The following is a 14,461-nucleotide window of genomic DNA, read 5'->3' on the forward strand; positions in this document are numbered from 1 at the left end:
AAGTCATTGATAATAGAATATCTAAGTTTTCGTGTTTCAATATACATTCCTTTAAGCGGCATTGGAGTATGCTTTGAATCACTCTGGAAAATAAATTCATGACCACTCAATTCTGTTAGCCACCGGAAAGCAATTTCTGCACCTTTCTTCTCTAAATTTTCTCTATTGGTATAACTGCGGTATAATGTCAGGTACTTCCAGTCTTCCCCTAGCTTCGATAACGTAACCTGCAAAATCAATTAGAGTCACGAGAATACCAGAGGAAGAGATAGGATCCAACATGGTCAGGGCTATGTTAATTTTGTAACAAATTTTTGTTTCCATAGTTCTGCTCTTCGTAGTGTGTATATCCATACAATCATCATTCATCGGGTTGTGATATGAACATTAAAAAATACTGTAACTAGGATCATTTATGGTGGCAACACCATTTAGGAATTTAACTATAGTATTTTGTATATGCCTATAGCAGCACTACTTTGTTTTTCCTTTCCAAATACCCAATTACATCTGACTTTTCATATATGTCATGTAATAATACTACAGAATGCAACCCATTGCATTTAGAATTAGAGAACCAAGAGGAATGGTCAAAACACGAAAGAATATCTTTTATAACATGCTAGGATAATTATTTGGATTTCTATGAAGATGGAAATACGAATCATGATTTTGCTTTCTTAAACAAGATGAATAGCATAATAGTCGACGATTACGAAGTAGGGTACTCAGAGAGTAACTCTCAAAAATCTTAGATCTTTTTTTTTTTTTGGAAGAGACGGTTATAATTTTAAACCTAGTTTAAAAAGGGGATTATGATTAACTAATTATACAGAGTTGATTAGATCTTTTTTTTTTCTTTTTTGATACGCGAAAGTCGAGCCAGACCCCTACCCGAACCTAGCCAGTTGAAACTTCTAGACTCGACACCGCTTAACCCACTATACCACTAATCTACCACAAACCTTTACGACGGCGGGGATTGAACCCTTGACTTTCTATTTACTGGAGTTGATGGGATACCACTGAGTTATGCTCTTGGACCCTAGATCTTTGTAATTTGTTTAGAAATTAAAATCTATTATCTTGAATTATATGGTTTTTAGGGAAGGAAATTTAATATCAAGGATTATATGGGCATGTTATTGAATTCAATATGTTCACGGAGATCGAATTTTCTTCTTCAACAACGAAGCGAGATTATCATAAAAAACAAAAGAAAGAGAAAGTGGTGCATATGGAAGTTGTACCGTATTTAATATTCACCCTTTGAATACCTCTAGAATGAGATATCCAAGGGTTAAGAAGTGCACCCTTTTTATAACACGATCGTGACCTCGTTACAGCATGACTCTTCACTCTTTTATTTATTCCAACCTGATTTTAGGGGAAAAATGAACATAAAATGGAAAAAATCACAATCGTTTAGCACTAATAGAGAGAACCGTATCGTGCACCTCGGTTTACAAGGGGTGCACAAATTTCAGCGGCAACATTTTTCTTTTTAGCAATAATGATAAAAATATCCCACTGTATTGATAGGTGTTGTAAGACACCTTGATTTTATATATATTGTTTATGCTTTCTTTGCTAATTCTTTTATAAAATATGTACTTTATGTTTACTTTTGAGTAATTAGGTACTTTGGAGTCATATGGATCAAAAGAAGGAGAAATTGTCAGTTTGGAGCATAAAAGGCAGACTCATCATTTCACAAACGAGTAATGGGAGCGGAGCCAAACCAGCTGAGCTTTACTTAGTGGCTTGTCACTGTTGGTGTCCTGCAGCATTTGTTGGGCGTATATATCAAATTCACTCATTACCTGGCCTTAAATTCAAGAGAATGTGTTTCTCCTCTTCATTACACTCGACCTAAATTTCAGAGATTTGAGAGATAACTGCAGACATGAGAACCAGAGATGAAGAAGGAACCAGGTTGGAATCAGGGTTAGTGGTGGATCTGAAATTGAGAGGAGTGATTGAAGAAGATGGTGGGTTTGCCATTAAAAGAGGTTGATGTAGCTGTAGGGTTTGATTGAAAACTAGATCGAGCAGGAATCAGTTTGGATCGAGAAATTCAGGAAATAAAGATTGGGTTTCTGTTGTTGAGGGTGTTTTAGGTCAGGAATTGATAGAGGAGATTTTCATGCGATTTTAAGTGGTGATGAATACAGGAGAAAGAAGATTATGGAGCTGATGATTTTCATGGGATTGAGATGCAGAATGAGGTTTTCTGTGAATATTTCAGTGAAGGAATGACTGAAGAATTGGAGCTAATGGGTTGTCGAATTAGGGTTTGAATCACTTAATTTTGGCAGAGAGATGAAGAATGGGTGTTGTCTGTTATGAAGTTGCTAGGGCTTGAGAGAAGACTCAGATGAAATTGGTGAAGGGGATATTATGTTACAGATGTTGCTCATGATGGTATATTGCAGGTGACAGTGATACTGAGATCTTTGTGGTGTTATGAAGATGATGATTGTTTTGAAAGGAAGGAAGAATTGATTTCTGCAGCTGTACAAGGAAGATGGGTTGTTGCAGAATGTGTTGCTGGAACTGATAACAAGGGTTTGTGTCGGAATGGTTGAAAACCGAAGGAGTTGAATGAAATTGAGCTGCAAGGATTGAGTTGAGAAGAAGATAAAAAATGGCATTGCAGGTGCAGTTGTTGGTGGATTTGAGAGAATGAAAAGCTATTGTTGTTGGCTTCCAGGGTTGGGTGATGCAATAGTGCAGGTTGTGATAGAGTGAAGCAGCTGAGATTGATAGTGAAATGAAGCATATATGTATGCCTAGGATACAGGGAATATGATATTGGTTGCAGTAACAGGATGATGAGAATTTGCAATGGCTCATGGTGTTGGTATCTGAGAAGGAGATGGCATGGAAGTGCAGGCATGAATTGCACTGATGTGAAGCAGCTGCAGTGCAGGAAAGCTCAAAAATTGGTATGTGGAATTGGCAGTGGTTATGCTGAAATGGGTGTTGCTGCCAGTAAAAATAGAATTGAAATGGGTTTGAGTTTGTGTGAGCTTGAATGATGGCAGATGCATTCGGAGATCGAACCGGTGGTGATTCTGGAATGGAAGTCAGTGAAGAGTTGGTTTTAGAGGAGATTGCAGTGTTGTGCAACTCAAATAATCTGAACTGTGGTGGTTGTACTGATGCTATATAGAACAACACAGAAAGGAAGGAGGAGATGCTATGATGGTGTTTTATGAATCTGTCTGATGCTCGAGTGCAGGCAGTTGGAGTTGCTGCTGTTGTCTCAGGTGGTGAAATTATAATGATGTTTAGTTGAATTGTCAGGTTCAACATTGAACTGGAGGAATGGTGGTGGTGTTGTTGTTCTGGTGGAGTGCAGGTGGAGTTATAAGTTCATGTGGTAGATAATACTCTCTGATGCAGATGTGCAACTGAGTTGAACTGGTGGTGCTGTAATGGGTACTGTGATTACAGATAATGGGTTATGCCAGTTGCAGATTGGTCTGAGTTGCGGCTAAAAGAGAAACAGGTGCAAGACGAGCTTGAGGCAATTGGAGGAATGGAAAGAGAAGGGTGTTCCAGTGATTAACCGGTAGCTATAGTTAAAGAACCTACAGATGAGCTGTTGTTACTTCAAGGAACTGAGCAAGGGAATGTCAGTTGTTGCAGATGTGTGTTGAGTTATGAAGCTTCTACAACTGGTTGGTAGAATAGACGGTGCTGCAGATGAGAAGTGTGTTGATAATTGGCTGAAGAAGTAATGGAGTTGTGATGCACCACAATGGTGCAACACAGAGGATATGGCTCATGCAAGATAGCTAGGCCTGTGCAAAATGACAACAGCCTTGGCCTAGACCTTATTAAGACCAGTTAGACTCTGACTCAGCTGAGTTGCCTTGACTCAGCCTCGGAAAGAGTTTACTCGGTTGACTGAACTTTGACCGGTGATCGGGTGGACTTTGCCGGTCACCTGAGCTACTTGCCGGCGACTTCTCCGTCCAATTTCTGAGCATTTTACCAGTTTTCCGGCGACCATTTTTGGAGCATATTTTCTACATGGGTATTTTCACATATGAGCTTGATGGACCACATTGGATATTCTTGCGATCAAGGTATCTTAGGACATTTAGTAAATGAGAGTTTAAAATACCAATTCTAGTCATTGATGAAAATACATGTTTGTGAATAATACTATCCCGTGACCAATATCTTCCTCTTATTGATTATTTTCATATTTTATTGCTTTCAATTATCTTTATTGCTTTCCTAAAACAAAAATCCCCCTCTTGGTTACTAAGAAACTGAGATTTTATAAGAACAAAAGCCTCTTTGTGTGAACGAACTCTTTCTTACCACATACTTCATTTATATTTAGTAGAGTGAGAAAGTGAAATTATTTTTGACGCATACGACAGCGATCATGTATTGGGGCATGCCAAAAATATTTTTAAAACATGGTTCAAATGGACGAGTAAAAATTAGTATGGGTGAAATGGATACAAAAAAATAACAAGGATGTAACTGGATTCATCCTGACTTAAACTTAAAAAATAGCAAGGATGAAACTGGATGCATCCTGATGTAAATTAAAAATAAAAAAAAATATTTGAAAATTGGTAGGATGAAATTGTTTACATGACTATTTTTACATTTTTGTCCATTTAAACAGTATTAAAATCTAAATGTCTTTTTCACCCAGAAATTGTTAATTTTGGTCTTTTTAACCAATTTTATGATATAAATACAGGTGCTAAAAGGATTTATGTACATATACTCAGAAAGATTTGGGTCGACAGATAAGGTCGACAGCTTACAACTGGGAGCAGCTGGCCAACTAATTCCACTTGCCACAAATATATCCTTATAAATATATTTTTCTGAAAAAAAAAAATATTTATGAACATATTTTTCGCTTTATAAATATATCCTTATCTTCTCGGAAAAAACAACGAATTCCACTTGCCACAAATGATATTATTGGACTCCTTGAATTTATCTGGACTATATGTTCTCGTAGGAATTGACTTGTCATAATCAACGCAACTGGTGTTAGCTGGATCGGTAGTTTAGGAAAATTCCAATGAGTGCTTTAAGTTGCGTATGTGGGGGTGTTTATAATCACATACTCCAAAGACGTATGGATAGTTAAAACACCACCACTATTCACACACACCAAAAGATATCATAATCTCTTTAACATGGAGTGTCTTCCTTATGGTTTCTTTCTACTTCTTCCTCTACTTCTACTTCCTCTATGTTTTCTCATCACAGTCAAAGGCAGAAATGATCAAAACAAACCTAACTTCGCGCCTGGTCCTCCTAAGCTTCCAATTATTGGTAATTTACATCAACTTGCAAAACCTCCTCATCAAGCAGTATCAAAGTTATCTAAAATATATGGATCCGTGATGCTTCTACAATTCGGAAGTGTACCAACACTTGTAATCTCCTCCGCTGAAGCTGCCGAACAAATCTTGAAAACACTAGATCTTGATTTTTGTACAAGACCTCAACTCGCTGGACCAAAACGTCTTTCGTATAACTACAAAGATATGGCCTTTGCGCCGTATGGGGAGTATTGGAGAGAAATTGGAAAAATATGTGTACTTGAACTTTATAGTACAAAAAGGGTGCAGTCTTTTAGGGTAGTCAGGGAAGACGAAGTCGATGTTTTGATTGAATCCATATCGTCTTCTTCAAATACTACTCCTGTTAATTTTTATGAAATGTTAACAAGTTTTACGCATAGAACACTCAGTAGAGTTGCTTTCGGTAGCACAACTGGTCTAAGCCGGAACCAATTTTATGATGGAACACTCACGGCAATTCTTAATGAAGTCGTGATTGTCTTGAACGGTTTCTCTGCAACCGACTTCTTTCCTAAGGTGGGCTGGATTATTGATAGGATCACTGGAATCCATGGTAAAACGGAAAAATGCTTTCATGATTTGAACAACTTTTTTCAACAAATGATCGACGAACATGTCAACCCGGAAAGACTGAAACTGGAGCACGAAGATATCATTGACGTTTTGCTTAAATTAGAGAAGGATCAAATGAGTATGGTTCGTCTCACAAACGACCATATCAAAGCAATTCTTATGGTAAATGATTTCTTTTTCACTTTTTATTCTTTTTGTTCTTGCTTCTTGGTTTATACATTTTTAGCATAATTTTGATACACATACGTATGCTATTTTCTGTACATAATCTTATCAGAATGTATTTGTCGCTGGAGTAGACTCACCGGCTGTAACAGTGACTTGGGCGATGGCAGAACTGGCTAAACATCCAAAAGTTATGAAAAAAGTTCAAGAAGAGATTAGAAACTATGTGGGATCAAAAGGGAAGGTAGAAGAATCAGACCTTGATAGTTTCCAATACTTAAAAATGGTAGTTAAAGAAACTCTTAGGTTGCATCCACCATCCCCATTGCTTCTAAGAGAAAGCATGAAATATAGTAAAATCAACGGATACGACATATACCCAAAAACAAGGGTTGTAATAAATGTATGGGAAATCGGGAGGAGTCCAAAATATTGGGAAAACCCACAAGACTTTTTCCCGGAGAGGTTCAAGGATAGCTGCATTGATTATCTTGGAGGTCATAATTTTGAATACATACCTTTTGGGGGAGGTAGAAGGGGTTGCCCGGGAATGAATATGGCAATCGTGTTAACAGAGCTTGCCCTAGCTAATGTATTATACGCTTTCGATTGGGAATTGCCAAAAGGAATAAACAAGGAAGACATAAACATGGAGGAATCATCAGGGATTATTATTCATAGGAAGCATCCACTTGAGCTTGTACCCGTCAAGTATGTATGAATGGAAAAACTATATAGTTCAGAGAAAACTATATATGCAATTTGTGCTAAATGTATATGCATGAACTTATACGTTGTCTTATGCTTTTAGTCGTCTCTATCTTTGTTGAAATAAATGTGCACCATTATTGAATTATTTCTCAACAATGTCAGGCCATAGAGATTCAACAAAGTAAACCTCCAGTTAAGCTAATTGCAATGCCCAATTGCTCAGCCCGAGTTCACCTCTAGTTCGTATAAGTAGATCAGGGAAATGCAATCCAGTAACACTTGTTTCAACTTTGTTAAAAATTGAAAGAAATCCAGAGTGCGCAACAGAACCCATATCCTCTGAGGAAAGAAAATAGATTTTCACCCTAATTTTTCCTTCTTTTTTTTTTTCCTGTTTTTTTGATTCCCAAACATACTTTTTATTAAATACATCACTACCTGGGCAAGAATTAGCAGATTACAGATTGATCTGAAATTATTGATGATGAGAAGAAAATGAATTAAAAAGTGATGTTTTTAAAATTAGGGTTTTAAGGAGACTTGATAAAACTCACCATCTCATTAGATCATCAAAATCATGGTTTTGCTTGTTTTTATATGAATTTTGAGTGATGGGGAAAAATCAATGAGTTATCTTATTCTAATTTTTGTTTTTAAAACAAGACTGTTAAAGCAATCTCGGGGTGTAGGAAGGCAGATGATATATTTCGAGAAGAAGAAGAAGGCAAGCGTTTTACCACAAACATTTTGGAATCACCGAAATATCCTTCGGTTGAGTAACGAGAAATTTGATTAGTTAGAAATCGTAAACTGAATTGACAAATGACACCTCCTTATTTGACCCCGACGCCCCCATCAAATATGGGCGCCCTCCTCCTAGGCTTGGGACATGACAAATACCATTCCTTCGGAACATCCTTGTCCTCAAGGATGAAGGTCAACAATAAAGGCTTGTTAAGTTTACAAGGGGAAGATTTGCTGATGCCGTTGTGTCATTGAGATGATATGGGCGCCATGTTGGGTATACTAGAAAGTGGATCTCCCCTTGGCTGAGCTATTTCAAGCAAATCCCTTGCCAATATCTTTATCACTTCGATTCCAACCGTGAGTTTCAGGAGCACATATAAAACATTCATTTTCTTTGGAATACTACGGACCCCTTCCTTGGCAGTTGACATAAATGAAAATGCAGCTTTCTTATCTCTCCCTGGTAGCATTAACCTCGCATTTTCTACACCCCACCAACCTGTAGAAATTAACTTGAATTTCCACTTCAAGTAATCAAGCCCTGCCAACACCTTAGGGGTTTGAATCTCAATGAGCAAACACTTGACCCAAAAGCTATATAAGTCCCTGAAGAGAATATTATGTCCTTCAACTGCCAATCTAATACAAGTACCTCTGGAATCATCAGTCTTGAAAGTGTAAGCCGGCGCAGAATGTAGATTATCCATTTCTTGAACTTTATAAAGTTTAATAGGAACAAAACACTCGGCTGTAAACCATAAGGTAGCATGTAACTGCTCACAAACTTCAGCATAGAGCAATCTCACCTGAGAGTATACTGTAAAAAGGACGAAAACAACGATTTCCACGGCAAGAGAACCAGGTCCAGACCCAATAGGCATCACAGATAGAGCATCATAGTTTGAAACCAATTCCCACTTCTGAGGTACCCACAACTTGAATGCCGGTGGAAGATTAGTGAAAACTTGAGTGGTTTGATAGGCCACATGTGAAGTACTTCTACAGTTCCAACTTTTAGAATAAGATGGCCATAAGATGGAGCCAACCCATTTTCCTCTGTCAAACAAAAAAACACCACTCAATTTACCAGTATCATTTCCCTTAAAAAATCCACTTGAAGTGGTAAAGTGCCAACTGTGTAATCTCATGAAAGTGTCTTCAAGTTGAGTATGAACCTCAGCCTTGCAGAACATACTGCTCCAATAAGTCCCTTTCGCGTCACAGCTCAAAACAAGAGTTCTCACCTTCCTAGAAACATATTTATGTACACCGATGAGGTTGGAATACCAGACTGCTATTGAGAAACTCTCACAGGCTTCGGCTAGGAGAAAATAGAAGCATAATAAAAACACAACTCTTGAGAATTTAAACACTGCAAGAAATGTAAACTCCCTCCAAAGAATATGCTCACTACCATTCAAACTCCGTAAACCAGTTTGTGAGAAAGCGGAGGTCTAACAACAACACCACAAACTCCCTCCACAGAAGACAAGTCGAATTTCCACTTCAAAAAGACTAGTAACATCAGCACATTTGTGAAAAAGCGGAGGTCTAACAACACCACCCAATATTTGGCTTAGCAATCTCTATGGACTAACTCCGAAATACTTTCTAAAGAATCAACTAGACAGTCAGACTCAATCTAGGTAAAAGTATCTCAAGGAGTTAATATATCTCTCTTGTTTTGATTTACTCGAGCTAATAGAAATCAGCGAGTCTTTAATCAAACACAAGGAATAACTTGGATGGTACCAAAGACCAATATCCAAGGATCAATCAATGACAATCAATAACCAAAGGTTGGATTACTCTAATTGATGATCTAACGCACAACCTGCATTATTTCAATTATAAAGATAAAACAATATAATGCGGAAATAGAAATAACACAGACACCAGAAATTTTGTTAACGAGGAAACCGCAAATGCAGAAAAACCCCGGCACCTAGTCCAGATTGAACACACACTGTATTAAGCCGCTACAGACACTAGCCTACTCCAAACTAACTTAGGACTGGACTGTAGTTGAACCCCAATCAGTCTCCCACTGATCCAAGGTACAGTTGTACTCCCTACGTCTCTGATCCCAACAGGATACTACGCATTTGATTCCCTTAGCTGATCTCACCCACAACTAAGAGTTGCTACGATATAAAATCGCAGGCTTTGATAATAAACAAATCTGTCTCCCACAGACAAGTCTATCAAAGGATCAATCTGTCTCCCACAGATAAACCCTAAAGGTTTTGTTCCGTCTTTTGATAATAATCAAGGTGAACAGGAACCAATTGATAATCTAGTTTTATATTCCCGAAGAACAGCCTAGGGTTATCAATCACCTCACAACAATCTTAATCGTATGGTAGCGAAACAAGATGTTGCGGAATCACAAACAATGAGACGAAGATGTTTGTGATTACTTTTTATATCTTGCCTATCGGAGATGTTAATCTCAAGACAATCAATATGATTGTACTCGTACGATAGAAGATGCAAGATCAAATCACACAACTACGATAAAAGTAGTATCGGTCTGGCTTCACAATCCCAATGAAGTCTTTCACTCGTTAACCTGGTTTTAGAAGAAGAAAACCAAAGGTTAAAGGAGAACCGACTCTAGTACTCAAATTAGTATCACACATAAGGTGTGGGGATTAGTTTTGCACATATACTAGAGTTCTCCTTATATAGTCTTTCAAATCAGGGTTTGCAATCCAAGTTACCTTGGTAACACAGCAATCAATATTCACCGTAAGATGAAAACTTGATTTAGATTCAAGCTAATATTTCTCAAACGTTAGATCGAAAACTTAGCTTGTTAGACACAAATGAAATGCACGCTTCTAGGTTTGTTAACCGTACCCAAACGTATGCACTTGTTGGTTCAACAATAGTTAACCAAATGGTTAACCAGATGAGTATTTCATATCAACCATGTTCTTCTTCACCATAACTAGTTCAAATGACTTCAAATGAACTAGTTAGAGAGTTGTTCAATTGCAAGGAAATCTCATGTACTACAAAAGACACAATTGAAGCAAAGATGATTTGATTCACTTGAATCAGTTCATGAACTTTTATAGCCACGGTTTGAAAACTGCATTCCTTAGTCTTTTTAAGTTTAAATTCAGAAATCATCTTCAGATATATAACCTTCTCAAGTTTGCAGACTAGGTTCGCGGCCTTAAGTTACCAGGAAGAGTTTACAAACTCCAACAGAAATTCTCGGGTTTGAGAACTTCGCCGGTTCGCGTACTGAGTTCGCAGACTTAGCTTCACGCAAGTAGTTTGTCAACTCCAGCAAAAATTCTCAGGTTTGAGAACTTCGGCAGTTTGCGGACTTGGCTCACACTATTCTTCCGGTTCTCTTGATCAACAAAGTTCACAAACTTTGGTTCAAGAAATAGGACTTATATATAAATGTGTTTCCACAACAATGCTTATGTCCACCATTGGCTATATAATCTAAACTCTCATTCCAATCATTGAAACATTCTTAGAGGACGTTATATAGTTGTTACGCCATTTCTCGTCAAAGCAATTTTCAAGATGATTGAAACATATCATGACTTTCGTCACATGGTAAAGATAAACTTGATCGAAGCGAAAAGCTTACCAACACATATTTCGAGATATAGATAAGCGAGGTATACTCGGCTCGAAATACCAAATGTGAATACGACTTCTTGTCTCAAAGAGTAGGAGATAGAGTAGATAGAATTTTGAGCGACAGATAAGTTCAAGTCTTCACATACCTTTTTGTCGAGAAGTTCCATCGGTTCCTTGAATAGTTATTCTACTTGTATGATGAATCACCATGAAGTCCTTGAGCTCAATTATACTTTCTATCATAGTCCGAGACTTAGCTATAGTAGACTAGAAATCAAGACTTATAGTTTTGATCACTAACATTGACAAACATGCTTGAGATAGCAACGCATGCGAGTTCGACCGAGCAATGCTCTAACAAATTGGAATGTAAAGCATAGTGAGTATGTACTGGGTTCCCACCATTCTTGCCAGTACAAAATCAAGACATAGACAACTCTTCTCAGGTTGACATACAATTCCCCACATATACTTGGAACACAGTTGAGAATGTTGACTGCAAGCGCATTTAGCACAGTAAAACGAGTAGAAACAACTCCAGATGGAATAACCTACTGTCGTTATAACGCTCTCATGAAGTGAAAGACTGCCGTAGACTTCAGTATGCAATAAAACGTGTAATAACCTGATTTCTGAAAGAGAGATATGACCTTTCTCAACTGTGATGACTGAAAGAAGCAACATCTGGAGGTAACGAAACTCCTCCAAGGGGGTTTTCTTAGCCACAATTCTGCCCAAACTCCCATCTACATGAGCATTCATTTTGTCAAAAAAATCTTGGTACCTTTCCACTCCGATGTATTACAGAATGATTGGCCCAGATATTAAGTAAACCACACCTCAGATGCAAGATTAGTGAACCTATAGCACCACTCCAACTCCATCTTGCAGTATAATGTGTTTGATCATACAGGTCTTGAGCCTTGCCATCAGCACCTCCCTTTGCCATTTGAAGTAGAAAAACAGTCCAGGGAGCCTTAATTTCCTGTAACTTCTTATAATTAAAATAAGGACAATTACAAAGACAATAATCACCCCATGGCTGCAACACTTGATGAACAAGAGCACTAAGATGCACTCTACAGAAGCCAAGATAAAACATAGTAGAAGTATCAAATGGAGGTTGTTGTAAACATTTAGACCTTGGATTGAAAACCTCACAACAGTAACAACACATTCATTGCTCACTTTTTCCTCCCCTCTTCATGTAAAACCCACTCCTAGATTGTAATAGGCGATTCCAACTCCAAATAAAACTCCATTCATTACTACTACCAGCAACCAAGCTAAGGAATCCTACTAGCCCTGTGAAGACCAAGGTGTAACCACCAACAGCTCCCCTACGATTGAATTCATTTGGAAACAATTTAAATTTCCCCTTGAAGAAATCCACCAACCTTCGCTTAACATAATGTGCATCAGAGAAACTACCAGACTGCAGCTTCAAAACTCCTTGGCGAAATACATATAAAACAACCCTTTGAATAAACTGATCAACAGCTGCAGAGCTCCCCACCTGAGTCCATAGCCTCCTACATAATTTAGACCATATAGAATCTTCCACCCACAAACCAGGCACTCGATGAGTCTTCTTAAATGAAATCATTCCAACACATAGAAGTATAGAAGCACATCTGGTTTTATTATCTCTGTGTGGCATTCTTACAAACGTCTTACCACCATTACCCTTGTCTCTATTTTTTCCCTTCACTAGCACAACTGAATTTTCATACATCCATTCCAATTGGTACCCAATTTTTAAAATACCCTCATAAAAAACTTTCTCATCGAATTTATGGATTATAATCAACCCATTAGAAAAAATCAAACAATAATCAAATAAATCACAGTAGAACAAAAACCCTCGCTTAACACCATAAGAACACCTTCCAATAAGTTCAAAATCTTTGCCAGATTGCACAGAATTGTCTGGATGATACCAATTGTTATGAACCTAGATGTGATTCACAAAAACAACAAGATATAGATAGTAGTAACGTCAAGATCCTCACGGATCAAGCCTCCCGATTCTACTGAACACGGTTTGATCGATTGAAACGATCTACTCTTTTCATTAATTCTTAGATAGCTCCTCTCTTACAGACTCTGTACCATTATAAAGCAAGACACAATGAAACCACCCTAGGTCTAACGGCTACAAAATGCTTACATCTAAACTACTCATTACAAGGGAAAAAGACATCCCTACTACACATAAGGGCTACCCACTACAGAGTAAGCTAAATAGTGACATCAAGATGATATGAGCGCCCTCCTCCTAGGCTTGGGACATGACAGATAGCATCAACCTATTGTAGATTCTCTGAGGACTGGCTGTTGTTACGTTATTGGAAACATTGGCATATTACTGTAACACAACAAGTGATGAGAAAAATACCACTCACACACAGACCATAATGATTTTCTTAAACGGAAAAGAACATTAAAAAGGGAGAGACCCCACGCAGTGGACTAGCAAGAAAAGAAAACATCTTAATAGCAAAATAATTATGTTAACTGCAAGATTCTAAGTTGCTAATTTGAAATATGACTATTCTGAACACAGTGAACCAACCCATTATACTAGACAATAAGTTCCCGGAAAATATCGAACACAACTAAGCATTAAGATCTTGCCGGACGTACATTTCATCATCACACACCCCTCATTAACGATTGGCATCATGTTGTCAGCTTCAACTTCAAATTTATTGGAAGACATGATTAGACACCGGCTGGTGATATTATTGCACCACAACCAAAGATGAAAAGAACAAGTATGTATCCCTGTCCCACCATCCAGAACCGATTATTCTTGTTGCTACGCAAAAGAAGCGAAATATGGAAAGAAAGAAAAAAATCAGAAAAGACGACCAGCAACAACAGAAGAAAACGAAAAAACTTAAGCATGAACCACGTTTCAGATCGATGCATGCATTGTAAACCACATAATCTATTTTGAAATGCATAATAGACTATAATGTGTTTTTACACCGATTATGAGAAATATTTGTACAAAATGATAAGGAGATGAATATTGTTTAACTAGTTAATTGCCGTTGTTTATGAGGATTAAGTCGAGAATAATGTTTTAAAACAGCTCTTATTCAACCAAAACACAAAAACAACAACACCATACACAGAAAAAGACAACAAACATTTAACCAAACAACAACATCTCGAAAACAAGCCAAAATACATCTTGCTTGAAACTTATTTAACAAAGCAAGTCAAAGACTGAGAAAAGTTTTGTAGTCAGCTCTTTTCAGTCAGGTTACATCCACATCACTTATGGATAAACC

General features: G+C 37.6%; 1 protein-coding gene across 1 annotated transcript; it reads left to right on the plus strand.

Moving 5' to 3' along the window:
• The first annotated feature begins 5,117 nt into the window (after nt 1–5,117).
• Nucleotides 5,118–6,953, plus strand: LOC113329538 (cytochrome P450 71B36-like). The gene is made up of 2 exons (XM_026576397.1): nt 5,118–6,089; nt 6,205–6,953. Exons 1-2 carry the CDS (start codon nt 5,184–5,186, stop codon nt 6,811–6,813), a joined length of 1,515 nt encoding a protein of 504 aa, XP_026432182.1. The 5' UTR covers nt 5,118–5,183; the 3' UTR covers nt 6,814–6,953.
• Nucleotides 6,954–14,461: the final 7,508 nt, after the last annotated feature.

The sequence above is a fragment of the Papaver somniferum genome, unplaced genomic scaffold (assembly GCF_003573695.1).
Source record: "Papaver somniferum cultivar HN1 unplaced genomic scaffold, ASM357369v1 unplaced-scaffold_117, whole genome shotgun sequence".
Classification (NCBI taxonomy): Eukaryota; Viridiplantae; Streptophyta; class Magnoliopsida; order Ranunculales; family Papaveraceae; genus Papaver; species Papaver somniferum.